Genomic DNA, 15,636 nt, shown 5'->3' with positions numbered 1-15,636 from the left:
ACGTGTGCCAAAGACGGCACGCGAGCCGATTTTTTTTTTTTTTTTTTTTGGCATGCTGCTGCCTGCCAGGTCCCAGCCACCGGCCCTGCTCAGCCTGTTGCCGAACCCAGGCCGGGATCCCGGCAGGCAGCAGCGTGCCATTAAAAATCCTGCCTGCCCCGGCCCACTCTTCTCTGCCCCCCGTGGGGGCAGGATGAAGAAGCTTGGTCCTGCCAGCTGCTGCTGCAGGGCAGGCAAGCTCCCCCCTCCCCCACCTCTTTCCCCCAGGGCGCTGGGTTCCTGCCCCGCCTCCTCCTCTCCCTCCCTGCTGCAGATCAGCTGATGGCCCTTGCAAGGGAGGGGGAGAAGCAGAGCCGCAGCACGCTCCGGGGAGGAGGCGGAGAAGAGGTGGGGATGGGATCTTGGGGAAGGGGGGTGGAATCAGGGCTGTGAGCCACTCTGGGCAGGGGGCTAGGAGCACCCCCAGGACCCTAGCCCACACTCCCAGCCCTCTTCCCTGACCCTTGCACCTCCCTACACACACACCCCAGCCTCCTGCCCTGACCCTTGCACCCCCCACATTCCCACCCCCACCCTGAGCACCAAATGGGAGCTCCTGCACCCCCCCCCACATTCCCACCCCCACCCTGAGCACCAAATGAGAGCTGCCCTTGTAAGCACTTCACACCCAAACCTCCTGCCCCAACCCTGAGTCCCCTCCCTCATTCTAGCTCCTGGCCAGACCCTACACCCCAACCCCAAGCCTGCTCCTTCACCCCCCAGCCCTATGCTCAGTGCACTCCCACCCTCAGCTTAGTGCAGAGAGAGAGAAAGAGAATGGGCTAGAACCAGGGAGAGGGTAGGTACCCACTCTGTGTGGGCAGGGCTGGGATCCCAGACCAGCAGCAGGCTGAGCAGGGCCAGCAGCCAGAACCCTGGCTGGCAGGAGCTGGTGGACGGAATCTCAGACCGACAGTGGGCTGAGCAGCAGCGGGCTGAGCCGCTCAGCCCACTGCCAGTCTGGGGTCCCGGCCATCGGCCCCGCTCAGCCCACTGCCGGTCTGGGGTTCTGGCTGCCTGCCCCTTGCCAACCAGGGTCCCGGCCGCAGGCCCCGCTCAGCCCGCTGCCGGCCTAGGTGAAGGTGAACGGAACCCCAGGCCGTCAGCGGGCTGAGCGGGCCGGCGGCATAAGATCAGCATTTTAATTTAATTTTAAATGAAGCTTCCTAAACATTTTGAAAACCTTAGTTTACTTTACATACGACAATAGTTATATAATATGTAGACTTAGAGAGAGAGACCTTCTAAAAAACGTTAAAATGTATAACTGGCATGCGAAACCTTAAATTAAAGTGAATAAATGAAGACTCGGCACACCACGTCTGAAAGGTTGCCGACCCCTGGCCTAGATGGTGAAATTCCTTTTCGGAACCCCCTGTGATGAGGGTAGCAAAAGTATATATTCCTTCTCATCAGTTAGTCATTCATACCCAAGCTACGTATGTCACTTTTAAAACCTTTCCTTGTAAATCAGTTCCTCTGGCCTCCAGTATTTTGTTATAGCTCTTACCAGAGCTCCCTCCAATTTCTCAACATCTTACTGTGTTCCAAAAACAGTTGTATCTATGTCCTATAGAGACCGTTAACTCCCTAACGATGTGGCCTACACGTGTATGCAGCCCAGCCTACCAATGGATGCACTGGCTTTTTTTTGTTTTTGTTTCCTTATTGCACTGCATGCATTTCTTATTTACTGTGCACTATTATTAAAAAGCCAGTGCAAGTGTTGTTTGGTGTCATTGCTTTCCAGGTGCCTCCTGTCCACTGAATATCTTTGTTCGAGGTGCATGGGTTTTTTCCCCAGACCAAAAAAAAAAAAAAAATTCAAAGATAATCCTGTTTTCTGCATGTTTTAACATGAGTCCTTTAGTATTTCTCTTACAGCTGGTGTTGTGTTGCTACGTACAACATGATACCTGCTGGAACATTCGTACCTACATACAGGGTCAGAATGGCAATCTCAGAAGTTGTAATAAATTTCTCCTGGACATCATAGGGATCGCTTTATAATATCTATATCAACACAGTGGGCAGAGAGATTACTCCCAAGTATGGTCCTTGCTTCAGCCATTCACAGTGTGGATGGATTGCTGCTTTTGGTCACTGGGACCGATACACTGCGGTTGCTTATTATCTTATCTTTCCCAAGTTCTAATTTTTTCTCCTTCTTGCTTGCAGATTCCCAGTAGTCATCCACAGTGATGGAATATCAGTGCATGAAAATGAGACTACTCCCTTTCCTATCTGCCAACTCTCATTTTGCTAATACACTTCTAATATGCTCAACCCCTACACTGAAGATCCTCCCTAAAAAGTGAACATTCTTGTTCAGCTTCAAACCTTGGACCCTCCTCTGGGAAAGGGAAATTCCTCTGTTCCCATTCCCCAGTCCTCTTATAGTAAAGCGTTCCAGTGCCCAAAAGCATTCAGCCAGAGCTGGTGTAGCTTAATCATATAAGGATGAGACTCGCCCTGTAACGATCAAGAGTGGTTTCAGGAGTTAGTAATTAGACCAATTTACCTTTGAAGAAGAACATTTGGCCCATTTTTCACATTTATGTGTTAAAATGTCAATACCCAGCTATTAAGGACTGGTCAGTGCAGAGCACTAACCTTGCTTTCACTAGCCTCCATGCCACTTGGTCCTGTGATGCTCTAAGGAGTCTTATTCTTTCAAACGTAGCATCCCCTTTCCTCTTATTCTGTATCTTTCATGTTCATCCCACTTTCCATTGCCTGCCCCACTCGCTCACTTCTGGTTACACCCTGTCTTCTGTTGGTCTTGTGTTGTTTAGCCCCTTCTGTCACCCATATTCTATTTTTTTCTCCCTGCATTCCAGTGTCTCCCTGCTTACTTCCCTCTCCGTTTCCTTCTCTTCCTCTCTGCCAGGGACAGAAGAGGAGCTGCTGCTGTCTAGAGCTGTGGCAATGTAGCCTTCCGTCTTCGGGGAGGAGGTGCTGCTGCTGAGATGAGGGGGATAGTGTTACATCTCTTTGTGCTCTGCTCCCCCCCCCCCACCCATGGCTGCTTTCTGCCACAGAGCAGCTCTTCTCCTCTCTCCTGCCCCTCACCCTCTGTGACTAGAGGACAGTTTGAGCAGAGGAGCTGCCTCACCTGCCTTCAGAGAGTTCACAGCAGCCCAATTAAGCCTCTTCTCCTCTCATCCCCCCCATGAATCAGTTCATGGACCCCCTCAAAATCTAGGAGCCCACATGCTTCAGAGGCCCTGATAGCTAGCCCCTGAACAGCTGCTATGATATTAATAATTCCAGTGTGGTTTAAGTCTATTGTCATGGGCTCTGCGGGCTTTTGTAGCATATGCACCACATCCCCTCCCTCACTCCACACCCTGTGAGAGATCCCTGTGTTTCATGGGTGTATATACTAGAGGGCTGTGGGACTAGTTGCTATTTTGATCTTGTATTCCTGGCTTGTCGCCTTGAAATCAAAACCTCCATGTTATTTTAGGTTTCAGAGTAGCAGCCGTGTTAGTCTGTATTCACAAAAAGAAAAGGAGTACTTTGTGGCACCTTAGAGACTAACCAATTTATTTGAGCATAAGCTTTCGTGAGCTACAGCTCACTTCATCGGATGCATCCGATGAAGTGAGCTGTAGCTCACGAAAGCTTATGCTCAAATAAATTGGTTAGTCTCTAAGGTGCCACAAGTACTCCATGTTATTTTAGTGCTTTGTATATGGTTAAAATACAAATGGCTTGTTTACTTTAGTAGTTTATTATACTTACTCTGTACAAGTTTAAACTATGCACGTACAGAGCTAAGGGCATAATTTGGTTTGCAGAACAATTATTACTGAGGTGATTTGGGAAGGAAAGAATTTAAGATGAGTTTGCTGGACTGGTAGTTAGAAAAGAATAAATTTTATTGACTTGAAACAAAACAGACTTGATCTGGAGTTAGTGATAGACAGTAAACGTGAGTCCGAATTGCCTTTACTTTTAATTGTCACTTTTCGGAGTGAGAACACATGTTTGAATCTCACTTTGATTTAAATATGACAGGACTACTGAAGTATAAGTTGCAGTAATATCTGCAAAGGAATGTCAGTTCTTGTTACTCAACAGAAATACTTACAGCTGGTAGCTTTTTGCAGAGGTAGGTGAGGAACTGGCTGTTTAACTTCTCATTGCCAACTTTGACTTGAAATATTTTTGGGGGATAAAACTTGACTGAAGAGAGAACTTGAGAGAGGCAGTGACTTTCTATATTTCTGTTGTGTGGGACCATGTGCATGGACCTCGTTAGGCTGTCAGCCTTCTACGTCTGCGGGGGGTCAAAGGATGAATTTGAGACATAGGAATAGTGAAGATACAGGATTCCTTTATGTTATTACTGTTGGTTTTTTTAACATTGAAAATATTGGAGACAGAGTCTCTCAACAAGCATTATCAAGTACTTGCCCCCAAAACATTCACATTGCATATCTGCAGTTCTGTTGATGAGTTTCTCATGATATCCACAAGCTGGAAAGTGATTCTCCTGAAAGCGTTCAAACCTATCTATATACTTGGCACACTGCCTTACAGCTCGGATGTCAGACTTGTTTGTTTTTTTTTTTAATCTTCAGATCACAACTTTTTTATTAAGAAAAGTTTTATTTTATTTATTGTGTGGACAGTCACTAGAACCATGTAGAACTTTTCCTGGCCATGGAGTAATTTACTTAAATATTTGAACTAATATGGCTGGCTGGGGGAGGAAAAAATAGTATGGAAGCCTCGAAAATTTGGATTTTAAATGCACACCAGTCTCAAAGTAGAGATGGAAAGTTGCTCTATTACTTTGATGTTTCATTGCGGATGTCACTATTTGTAGGTGGTCTGTATGATGCTCCTTTTTCTAAAAAAGAAAAAAAAATTCCCAGTCACATCTCCCTACAACAATTAACATATTAGCAATGCTGCTTGCTTTTGAATGACAAACTTCATTTTTTCCTGAGGACACGTGTTTTAAAACTTGCACTTGAGAATACAGTGCTTTCTCTTGGTAAGCAAATCTGAAGTTGTCGCTAATGCCATTTGCATTAAATAAACATATTACACCGTTCTTCCATTTAAAAAAATTGCCAGGTATGCATATAAATGTAAAACATGTTTAATTTCTATGTTAAAGTGTCTGTTGCAACAATCTCTGGAAAATTTTGCTCACTCTGCATAAGCAATTTTTATTTCTCTCTGGTGATTACACTTTAGAGTGAGTGTGTGTGTGTTGCCATATCAGATGAGACACTGCATCTACTGTGCTACCTTATACAGTGGCCTCTACCAAAGTCTTCAGAGGAAGTAAAAATAAATACAGCACAGGCCCCCTGACCTGGGAAGCAGGGAAAAATCTTTCATGATCCTTGCAGTGCTCCGATAACTCACTATGGCATATCTGATTATCTCTATTTGAGTTTTGAAATTAAGGGATAAAACAAGCCAAGATATGTTGACATATTGTATTTAATGGAACATAGTGAACTTTAAATCTAGTCTGTTTAAAAAACAATGAGTGAAAAGTGGCATTGGGTATTCTACGTATCTGCGTCACCTGCCAATATATGTGGATTTACAATCTGTGTTAATATTTCTTTTTTTAAAACATTTTTCCCTCCCATGCTACTACATATGAAAGACCCACACCATGGGGAGAAACTGATTAACTATACCGGGAAAATGGTAAAACTGACTATACACAAAGTAAACAAAATTCAGATAGTGTTATTCTAGGTTGACTGTCTCCCTTTAAACACATGTAATAGTAAAGTTATTCCTTATTTACAAAGCAATGCATGGCTAAATATGGAAAGCTTGTCTTGTACTGGTTTGCCACTTTGACCTGAAAATGAGATTTGTAGCCAATTCCGTAGGTGGGTGTAAACCACTGTTTCCTCCCTCTCGTAGCACCAATATGGTAGTTGCTATATCCAACTTCTTCAGGGGTTCTGAGCACCTCAGGCTTCCATAGGCTTTGGTGGTAATTGTTAGCATACGCCACCTCTGGAAAAACAGTCAGCTGGTGTTCAGGGATCAGAATTCAAGAATCAAAATCTGACTCCGTCCTTTGTTGGCAACACACATATTGCTCTGTAGCAATGCCTCTTGCTGTTTCAGAGATGATATTCGCAGGCTGGGGACCATGCATTCAATGGCCTGAGGGTTGTGATATGTAGGGCTAGGAAACAAAAGTTCGGGGATGGGAAAGAGGTTTCTTGTGGTGCCAAAGAGGCCTTATAGGCACAGTCTCTGTGCCTGGTAATAGTCTGCTGTAAGAGTGAATGTAAATCAGTGCTTGTGCATAGGGGGAAGGTAAGTATCCCAGTATAAATAGATGTGGTTTTAATGTGGCTGCAGGTTTTTCCCTCCTCATAATATCCGAACTTAATTTGTTTTCTTTCTGTAAATTGAAAGTCTGAGATGGAGCAGGAGATTCCCTCATGCCTACCTGTCAGAAGTAGGTTAGAATTGGGTAGGGTATATAGATGACCTTTCCCAGAGGGCAGGTGAAGCTTTCAAGTGTGGGTGGGTGGGTGGGAAGGTGGGTATCTACACTTTCTTCTGTAACTTTGCAAATGAAAATATGCTCTAGCTAGAAATTGTGTGAACACATTATATGCAACTCTTGCAATCACAAATGCCAATTTTATATATTGGAATCCAGGAAGTGTAATTAGGTTGACATTACAATAGTAAAGCCTATAAAACCAGGTAGCACTGAACTAAGTTAAAGTACATGTGAAGCCCAAGGAGAGGCTAAGATGAATGTAATTGAAATGGTCCAAATAAGTATTTAAAACCACCTCTAAGGATTGTTGCAATTTCTGAATTTCATATGGGCATTTTATATTTGACAAGGTGACATTGTGTAAGAAATGTATTGTAAAACTCTGCTATACTGTAGGAAAATGATTGAATGTAAATATTTCAAGATGTGGACCACTGTTCAAATGTTCCCATAAATCTTTGCCATTGTTTTAGGGGATAATTCTTCATGCATATTTGAGTTGAATTGATAGATCCAGCCCCTGGAAGGGTAATCTTCTGCTTGTTATTGCTTCACTATAACTTTGAGTGGTAGATGTGTTTCATGTATTCACCTCCACCTATACAATATGATTTTTTTTCATTACTAGCCAGTAACTACAATCCTGAATGGGACTATATTTTTACTTTCAAATTAACATGGTGTGTGTTGACAGTACTGTGTCTTCTTGAAACTAGATTAGGAAATTTATTTGTCAAGATTTGAAAAAACATAGCACATCCAATTCTTTCAACATAATATTTTCTCTCTCCACATTTCTTGCAGGTTTGGTAGGTTTACGGCAGCTGCGCTGCAGTCCAAAGTAGAGCAGTGTGAACGTGAAACGAACCGTCTGAAAAAAGCACTGGAAAGAAGTGACAAGTACATAGAAGAACTGGAGGGTCAGCTTACACAGCTGAAAGGATCAAGTGGAGAAACCCAAAATGTGAGTACTGTTAGTGAGAGAGCACTTTTCACAGATAATAAAGGAAATGAAAGCAGTGAAGAAGACATTGCATCATTGAAAAGCCAAGTAGAAAGACTAGAGAGAAAGACTTTAACTACCAGCCAAAGTCCTGACCATCTTGAGCAATTGACAGGTAATGGACTCTTGGATAGCGATGGCACTTGCTCAAACTCTGCTAGTCAAGACAGTTCAAATGGGCCAGACACACACAGTCGTCCAACAAACAAAGAACTATTTTCAGGGTGTCAGGAAGTTCTCCTGGATATAGCTGCTACAAATATGGATGCCTGCTTAGAACGACAGTGGGATAAAGGTGAGGATTGTGCACCATATAAAGATGAAGAACTTTATGAGCTTCCAGCACCATGTACACCTTCTTTGTCTCTCAGTTGTCTCCAGTTGAACACCCCTGATATCAAAGAGAGTCCTGTAGTTAAACAAGAGAGTACAGGGAAGCCATCTGCCTTCCTAAGGAAACTGGAGTTTGATGGTTTTTGTGACACTTCAGATGATTGCAACAAAGGTTCTCCAGAATATAGTGCAAGCCCCTGCAACAGCCAGAAGAAGGTGACTTCTTGTTTTACTTCAGCAAAGCCAGTGTTTTGGAATAGCTGCTCAACAAACTATGCTGAGAACTTAGATTTTGAAGGTTCAGAGCAAAACGCAATCACTAGTCATTCGGGAGACCCATCAGCAAAGTCCAGCGATAGGCATGAACTTCTTTTATCTAAAAGATTACATACTATCCGCTCTTCAGAAATGAACCGCACGAGAACATCCAGTGAAGCATCCATGGATGCTGCTTACCTTGATAAAATTTCTGAGCTGGACTCCATGATGTCCGAATCTGACAATAGTAAGAGTCCCTACTACAACTTTAAGTCCTCTGAGCTTGAGAATCCTTCAAAGTCAACACAGTGTTCTGAACTCCTGAGTGAATCAGATAAGAAGCTGGAAGAAAGGAACAAACAAAACAGTGTAAAATGCCCTGAGTCAAGTGACCAATTGGTAGATTGGAAACCTGCTACATTTTCAATCCTCTCTCCAGCTGGACTAGATATGAGTGAACACTTCCCATTGTTTTCAGGCCGAAATTCGGAAACTAGGGAAAACAAATCTCAGAACTGTTTATTTCAAAGAGAGTTTTCCCAAAGTTTTCTTTTCAGTAACTCGCAAAGGCTATTTGAAGAACAAAAGTTTGGTTCCTCTATTTTTAAGATGTCATCTGAGATTCATAATCTTCACAACCAACTTCAGTCTCCTTGGGCTTCTTCCTTTATTCCTGAAAAGAAACCTAAGAGTGTCAATCAGTCAACCAAAAGAAAAATTCAGAGCAGCCTTTCTAGTGCCAGTCCCTCAAAAACTACTAAAAACTAACTCTCTTGTTAAATTGAAGTTAGTAGTCTTAGTGCCAACATAAGAACATTTAAAAATGCCCAAATGAACTTGATTTCTGGTGAGTTCCATGTGACCTGATTCAGTCCCTTTTGACCAAGTGAAAGCTGAATGTTCTGTCAGCACCCCAAATTGTTTCACTTAAAGAACCATTCAGAGCTTTCTTCTTTGATAGAAGATTTTGTTTTGTAAATCCTTATTTTTTTTTTTTAATGGTCAGGTTATGTGAAGTTCTCTTTGAGCAGCAGTTATGTCCTCCTTGAATATGACCAATTTTAAATGTTCTTGTTTAAACCAATCCTTTATGTGGGAAAGAACTTGCTTTTAAAAGTTTAATTTCCTATGCTACATGGTAATGGTAATTCTTGTAATGCTGCTACTGGTATTAATTGTTCACTTGCCATAAAACACTGTAAAATCTTGTTGTAAAACTTTGCTTCCAGAGGAAACTGCTACTGCTGCTTAGACCTATTTGCATGGCACTGTTCTATACTGAAACTGTAATTAAAGTGTGTATATAACGCAGCAGCCTCTCTCATTTCAGTGTTTCAGCATTTCAGTTAGAAAACCTCTCTTCCTTAAGACTGAAAACAAGGCGCTTTTTTTTTTGACGTTAAGCACAATTTTTAATTTAGTTTCCACAAAGCATTGTTATTCAGAACATGTTCAGTACGCCTGTGTAGACCATAAAAATGGGTTTGTATGCTAATGACTTGTTTACCTAATGTGCACTGAACATTTTACATTAATACTGTACTGTTTTACATTAATACTGCATGCTTTTCTATGTGAATTGAATAAAAGATGTCATAAGCACCATAATCTTTGATGTTGCCTCAGATATTGGACTAGCACAGGAAGAATTGGGAAAGTTTTTTTTCCTTTTTTTTTTTTGTAATTTTGAAAACGGTGTAAAACTTTTATAAGACTTAAGTTGCAATTTTTGAATAAATTCACATTATCTTCCCCCTCCCTGTTGGATGCATTGCCATTCTGGTGTCAGAGTCAATGCAGTTGATGGAAATGGGTTTCAGCCTTTCTGGAGGTGACTTTTCCACTAAGTACTGAATAGGTCAACATAATCTGATGATCTGTTACAGACAGGAGACCCAATTAAGCAGCAAAGCAAGATTGGTCTCTGTGCATTACAATGTACTTTATTGTGTTTAAAATTAAATATGCTTTTTATCTTAGACGTGGAATTGTCATTCTAAACGGACCCCATGATGGCATTTCTTACAAATGGGCAGATCATGTCTATCGATGGATCAAGGACAAGAAATCCATAAACTGTCTTTAGCCCACCTGATTAGAGGGATATGCAGCTGGAAACTCTTTGGACTAACACTTTAATAAAAAGATTGTGGTTCTGTCAACAGTTGGACCTAGAATATATTTTGCATTTTCTGTGTACATGTTCAGCAACAAGTGTGGCTTTACTTTTGTACAAATATCTGTTCCAAAATGTTCACCAATGCCACAAACACAGTATCCCAGCCACAGCTACAAGCCCCAGTACTAGACACCAACCTATTCCATAGCACCTCTTACTGTAGCTGATGCTGGGTCAATCCCCCAAGAACAGGTATGTTTGTCAATGTACAATTTTAATTTATACTGTTCAAAAATTAAGGGGCCATCCTGTTCTGGACACTAATTCTGAGTGTCCCTAGTTAATTATGTAAATCAGAGGATTACTTTGTGTTAGCACTTTTTCAGAGACCATATTTACCTTCTGTTTAAAATACCATTGCACTGATAGTAAATCGTGCAAGCACACATGCAATTGCCAAATGCTGGAGTTAATTTTTATTTTGATTCTTTGTAGTTGTGTGGCCAAGCTCTTGGGCCTTTGAAATGTAAATTGTGCATATTTTATACTTCATAATCATTCAGTTTATTTTACACCATGTCATTTTAACTTTCGTTGAGAGGGTTAAGTAACACCACGAATTGTTGCTGGTGTCTTATCTAAATCAAGTCGGAATATATGAAAATATATATTGTGTAGGTAATCCTGGTGATTTTATCTTTAAGCAGCATTTTTGATAGACATTGTTTAATTTTAGTCATGCAAATGGAAAAAACATTAAGAACTAAAAAGAAGTGGTAAACGGGCAAAGGTTTAAACTTGTATCCCTGTCTGTCTCATCTACCTCAGCCCCTTATACTCTGCAAACTGAAGTACCTGCTTAACTTTTATGCACTTAGTAGTCATAGGGTATGTCTGCACTGCAATTAAACTCCTGCTGCTGGCCCCTGTTTAACTGTGGTGTAGACATTTGGGCTCAGGCTGGAGCCTGGACTCAGCTTGTCTCTCTCACCAACAGAGTTTGGTCCAACAAAAGATATTACTTCACCCACCTTGTCTCTGTAAAACACCTAACACACTAAAGGGTACTATATCAATAAATAGTAATGTGTAAGGTTTCAGAGTAGTAGCAGTGTTAGTCTGTATCCACAAAACGAACAGGAGTACTTGTGGCACCTTAGAGACTAACACATTTAGAGACTACAGCCCACTTCATCGGATGCTCCAGCAACCACACAACAAAAACACTAACCCAGGAACCTACCTTTGCAACAAAGCCCGATGCCAGCTCTGTCCACATATTTATTCAAGTGACATCACCACAGGACCTAATCACATTAGCCACGCCATCAGGGGCTCGTTCACCTGCATATCTACCAATGTGATATATGCCATCATGTGTCAGCAATGCCCCTCTGCCATGTACATTGTCCAAACCGGACAGTCTCTACACAAAAGAATAAATGGACACAAATCGGACATCAGGAATCATAATGTTCAACAACTGGTAGGAGAACACTTCAACCTGTTGGCCACTCAGTAAAACATTTAAGGATGGCAATTTTGCAACAGAAAAGTTTCAAAAACAGACTCCAAGGAGAAACTGCTGAGTTTGAATTAATATGCAAACTAGATTCCATTAACTTGGGTTTGAATAGAGACTGGGAGTGGCTGGGTCATTACACATACTGAATCTATTTCCTTAAGTATCCTCACACCTTCTTGTCAACTGTCTAAACGGGCCATCTTGATTATCACTACAAAAGTTTTTTTTTCTCCTGCTGTTAATAGCTCATCTTAACTAATTAGCCGCTCATGGTTTGTATGGTAACTTCCAATTTATCTCTCTGTGTGTGTATGTATGTATGTATATATATATATATATATTATAATCCTCTTACTATATGTTCCATTCTATGCATCCCATGAAGTGAGCTGTAGCCCACGAAAGCTTATGCTCCAATAAATTTGTTAGTCTCTAAGGTGCCACAAGTACTCCTGTTCTTTTTGAGTAATATGTAAGCCACTCCTTTTGATTTAAAGTTTACAGAAAGGATTGGTGAAATGTACAGCCTATACAGTGAATCAACTTTTCCAATAGTAAAAAACCCCATAAAATGTGTTTATAGGTTTTGTATTCTTCAGGCTTTTTATTGGTGCTCTCTTCTAATCTTTGGCTGTATTTAATGTTTCACAAATAAATGTATTTAAATACAAGTTAATCTTTGTTAAACTGTTCTTACATATAGTTATGTAGAACTTGTAGGCTCTATCTCTTTCACAAAATATAATACAAATTAAACTGTTGCAGGCTTTGATCTAATAACAAGAAAATAGGCAGCCTGAAGCTTACTAGGAAAATATTGTCTTTCTCAAGTTCTACAAAGTTTTTTCCAAAGTCAGGCTAGGTCCTGCTGAAACAAGCTCCATTAAAATCTTTAATTCTACTGTGTATAATAGCAGTCAGTAAATAGGCAGTTACAAGTAAATTTACTATGTGGTTTGGCTTATTGCACAAGACATGTAACTTTCAAATTTTCAATGGCAGTGATGGAGATATCCCTGTTCCCTTTTCCTCTTCTGGTGTATAGACCATACATGGCAATATGGTCTTCAGAGAAGAGAAGGCCAGAGAGCATCATTAGCACCAATCCTTTCCCTAGTCAATATAAGAAGAAACCTATTTCCTCCCTCTTCTTTTCAAAAGTGAATGTCCCCTGTACCTAAGGGAACCTGCTTTTACTGCTACTTATCACTAAATCAAAGCTGCACATTGACTCCTGTAGTCAACTGCTTACACTATGTCCTGCTACTGGGGGAAGCGCTCTCCAAGGTTTTTTTAAAAAAAATTTTGTTTTGTTTAATTTTGCAAGTGTTTCGCTTATAAAATAAGATTCTTTAAAATAATTTGTACCAGTCAGAGTAGTAGATTAAAAGATGGTGTTGGCTGGGGATGAGAGTTGCCCAACTGGCTTCTTAACATTAGGGTCAAAAGTGCAGCCTTCAAATATCTGCTATATGCCCAGAAGCACTTTAGAACACCTGCACAGATAATCTTGGTGAAGGGCAGGGTGTGTTAGAAACTTGGTGACCTAAACTCCTCGTGTAGGGCTGTAACTTCAGTGTAAAAAAAAACCAAAACCAAAGAACTTCACGGGCAAGGTCCCAATTGTTCTCTTGGCCTACATACTGTTATAGGCCTGCGCAAAAGAGTGAGTACACTAATATACAGTACAAGTGATGTAATTCAAACAGTTTAATAAATTATAGATTTCCCTCCACTGTTGGGGTGGTTGTATCAAGCCCTTCACTTGAATACATTTTTACAGACGGCTCTTCAGATAAAGAGTTTTAGTGATGGAAGGGAGGGGAGAAAGATAGCTGGGCAAGACCTGTGTGTGAGATAGGGTTGGGTATGGTGGAAAAGGGAGTGGGGTGGGGAGAGAGGTGCTGGGAGAGAGCAACCCCAGAGAAGCAAATGAAGTTTATTAGAATTATTTTCAGGATTCTGGTACCTCCTACTTTAGCAGGTTGCTTTCAGGTGGCTGTGTGCCTGCTGCCTAGCAAATACCAGAATGCTTAAGGAGAGCAGCAAATTATAGGACAATCAAATGTCAATTGTAATAACTTCCTATTAGCTTAAACTGAGGGCAGTGTTTCCCCTTTTTTTTTTGTTTGTTTGTTTGTTTGTTTAACACCTGGGCTAGAATGAAGAGAGAGGAGTAGGGTTCACTTTTATTTCTAGTCAGTTTTATTTTTACACACATTTTAGTGCCTTAATCTGGGTTACAGCCCCTCAAGAAATTTGTTGGGGTATTTTAATTCCCTTAGAACTGCAAAGCCAAAAGCTTTGGTAATATTTTCCAATGAGCTTAAATTGTGTAAAAACACAATTTTAAATAAGCCCTTTTAAATGTGCCCCCTAAAATTACAGGGGTGTTTCTTTTGAAAGAACTAACAGGGATCAAGGATGAATGCCGGTAGGGCCATAGCTCTCTGTCTTTTAAATATAATTTCCCCTTTCCTTGAGTACTGTTCCTGGTATTTAGTTTCTCCCTTCAAAACAGGACATCAAAGCTGGTCTAGCTGTAGCCTTGGACTAGTCTGGAGTAGATTCTTTCATCAGCACTCAGGCAAATAGGAAGGAGTTCCTTTATTCTCCGTCCCCATCCCCAAACCAATAATGTCACTAAAGCCAGCCCAGCTGTCTACACCTTATAGTCCCGCCATGTCTAGGTTTGGGCTGAAAGTTACACTCTTCACCCCTTGTATTTGCAGTAAACTTCCCTCTGTAGGATGCTTTCACTGACTCAATGAGACCTCGGTTCTTTCGCCTCTGGTCCCCATCCCTCCCCAGCCTCATGAGCAGCACAGAAACCGTTTTTTTTTTTAACTGCTAACAAAACCTGGTGATTAAGACACGAAACTAACAAAGAGTTTTTCTTCCACCTTAACCTTGCACACAAACCTTTAACAAATTAATTAATCCTAATGAATTAACACTTCATTTATTTAAACGCGCTCCAGTTCATGAATTAAATTTTCATGCAGTGATTAAAGGCTGTTAAAATATGCATGATTTCGTTAAAATTTTATAATAAATCAGGGCAATGTGTTACATGACAAGGCAACTATTTCCCAGCCCTTCGGAACGTGCTTTGATTTGTGCAGAGACTGGGAGGCGAGCGCATCGCTCTGTATTTTGGCAATTGAACAGATCTCAGAGCGCCTTTAGATTTAACTTCCGATCGACCTTCTCCTCCGCTACAAGCCCCTCTCTGGGTCGTTTCTTATGTAAGGGTAGCTAGGGACAGACACAGTAGGTATGCTGTCAGGGAGCGCAATCAAAGGGAGATGGAGCAGACAGTGTTCCATTGTCTGTATGTATTATATATGTGTATGTAATATATATATTAAAAAATTAGCAATACATTTACCGACGGTGCTTAAATGATGCTGAAGTGTAATGTGATCTGGAGACTTCTGCTGCAGGCCCTTCCCGGTGTGCTTTTGAATTAGCGTATATCACTTAAGAATAGGAACCAGAAACTTTGCCAGAGTCAGCTAGAACGGCAGTATTTGCTACTGGACCCCGAGCTCGCTGCTCCAGCCCCGTTGTTCTCCCGAAAGGGGACGTTCTGAATTACCTCGGGACCTAACTCATAATCAAGAGTTTCCATTTTTAATATGACAACATTCTACACTTTGGCTGCAAAAGCAATTACGGCAGCTTGTACATCAGTAATTAGCAGGTCTTTGCTGATGTAAGAAAAATCCTCATTAGGACATGGAAATACTTTTTGTGCATCCACCCATAGGGCTTTTTTTAAAAGAAAGGTAGGTTAGTTTAATCGTCTAAAGGGAGAATAGCTTTTCTACTAAATGGGATATTGACTT

At 41.2% G+C, this 15,636-nt stretch overlaps 1 protein-coding gene across 1 annotated transcript in view; it reads left to right on the top strand.

The window, feature by feature from the left end:
- The window catches only part of OBI1 (ORC ubiquitin ligase 1), a 32,655-nt gene extending 22,541 nt beyond the window's left edge, over nucleotides 1-10,114 (top strand). The window contains exon 6 of the mRNA XM_073326799.2: nucleotides 7,352-10,114. Within this exon, the coding sequence (XP_073182900.1) occupies nucleotides 7,352-8,909 (1,558 nt within the window). The 3' untranslated portion in view covers nucleotides 8,910-10,114. The remainder of the gene's footprint in view (nucleotides 1-7,351) is intronic.
- The last annotated feature ends 5,522 nt before the right edge of the window (nucleotides 10,115-15,636 follow it).

Source organism: Lepidochelys kempii, chromosome 1 (assembly GCF_965140285.1).
Source record: "Lepidochelys kempii isolate rLepKem1 chromosome 1, rLepKem1.hap1, whole genome shotgun sequence".
Taxonomy (NCBI): Eukaryota; Metazoa; Chordata; order Testudines; family Cheloniidae; genus Lepidochelys; species Lepidochelys kempii.
Note: the sequence above shows the minus strand (reverse complement) of the source record. Positions and strands in the feature narration are given on the sequence as shown.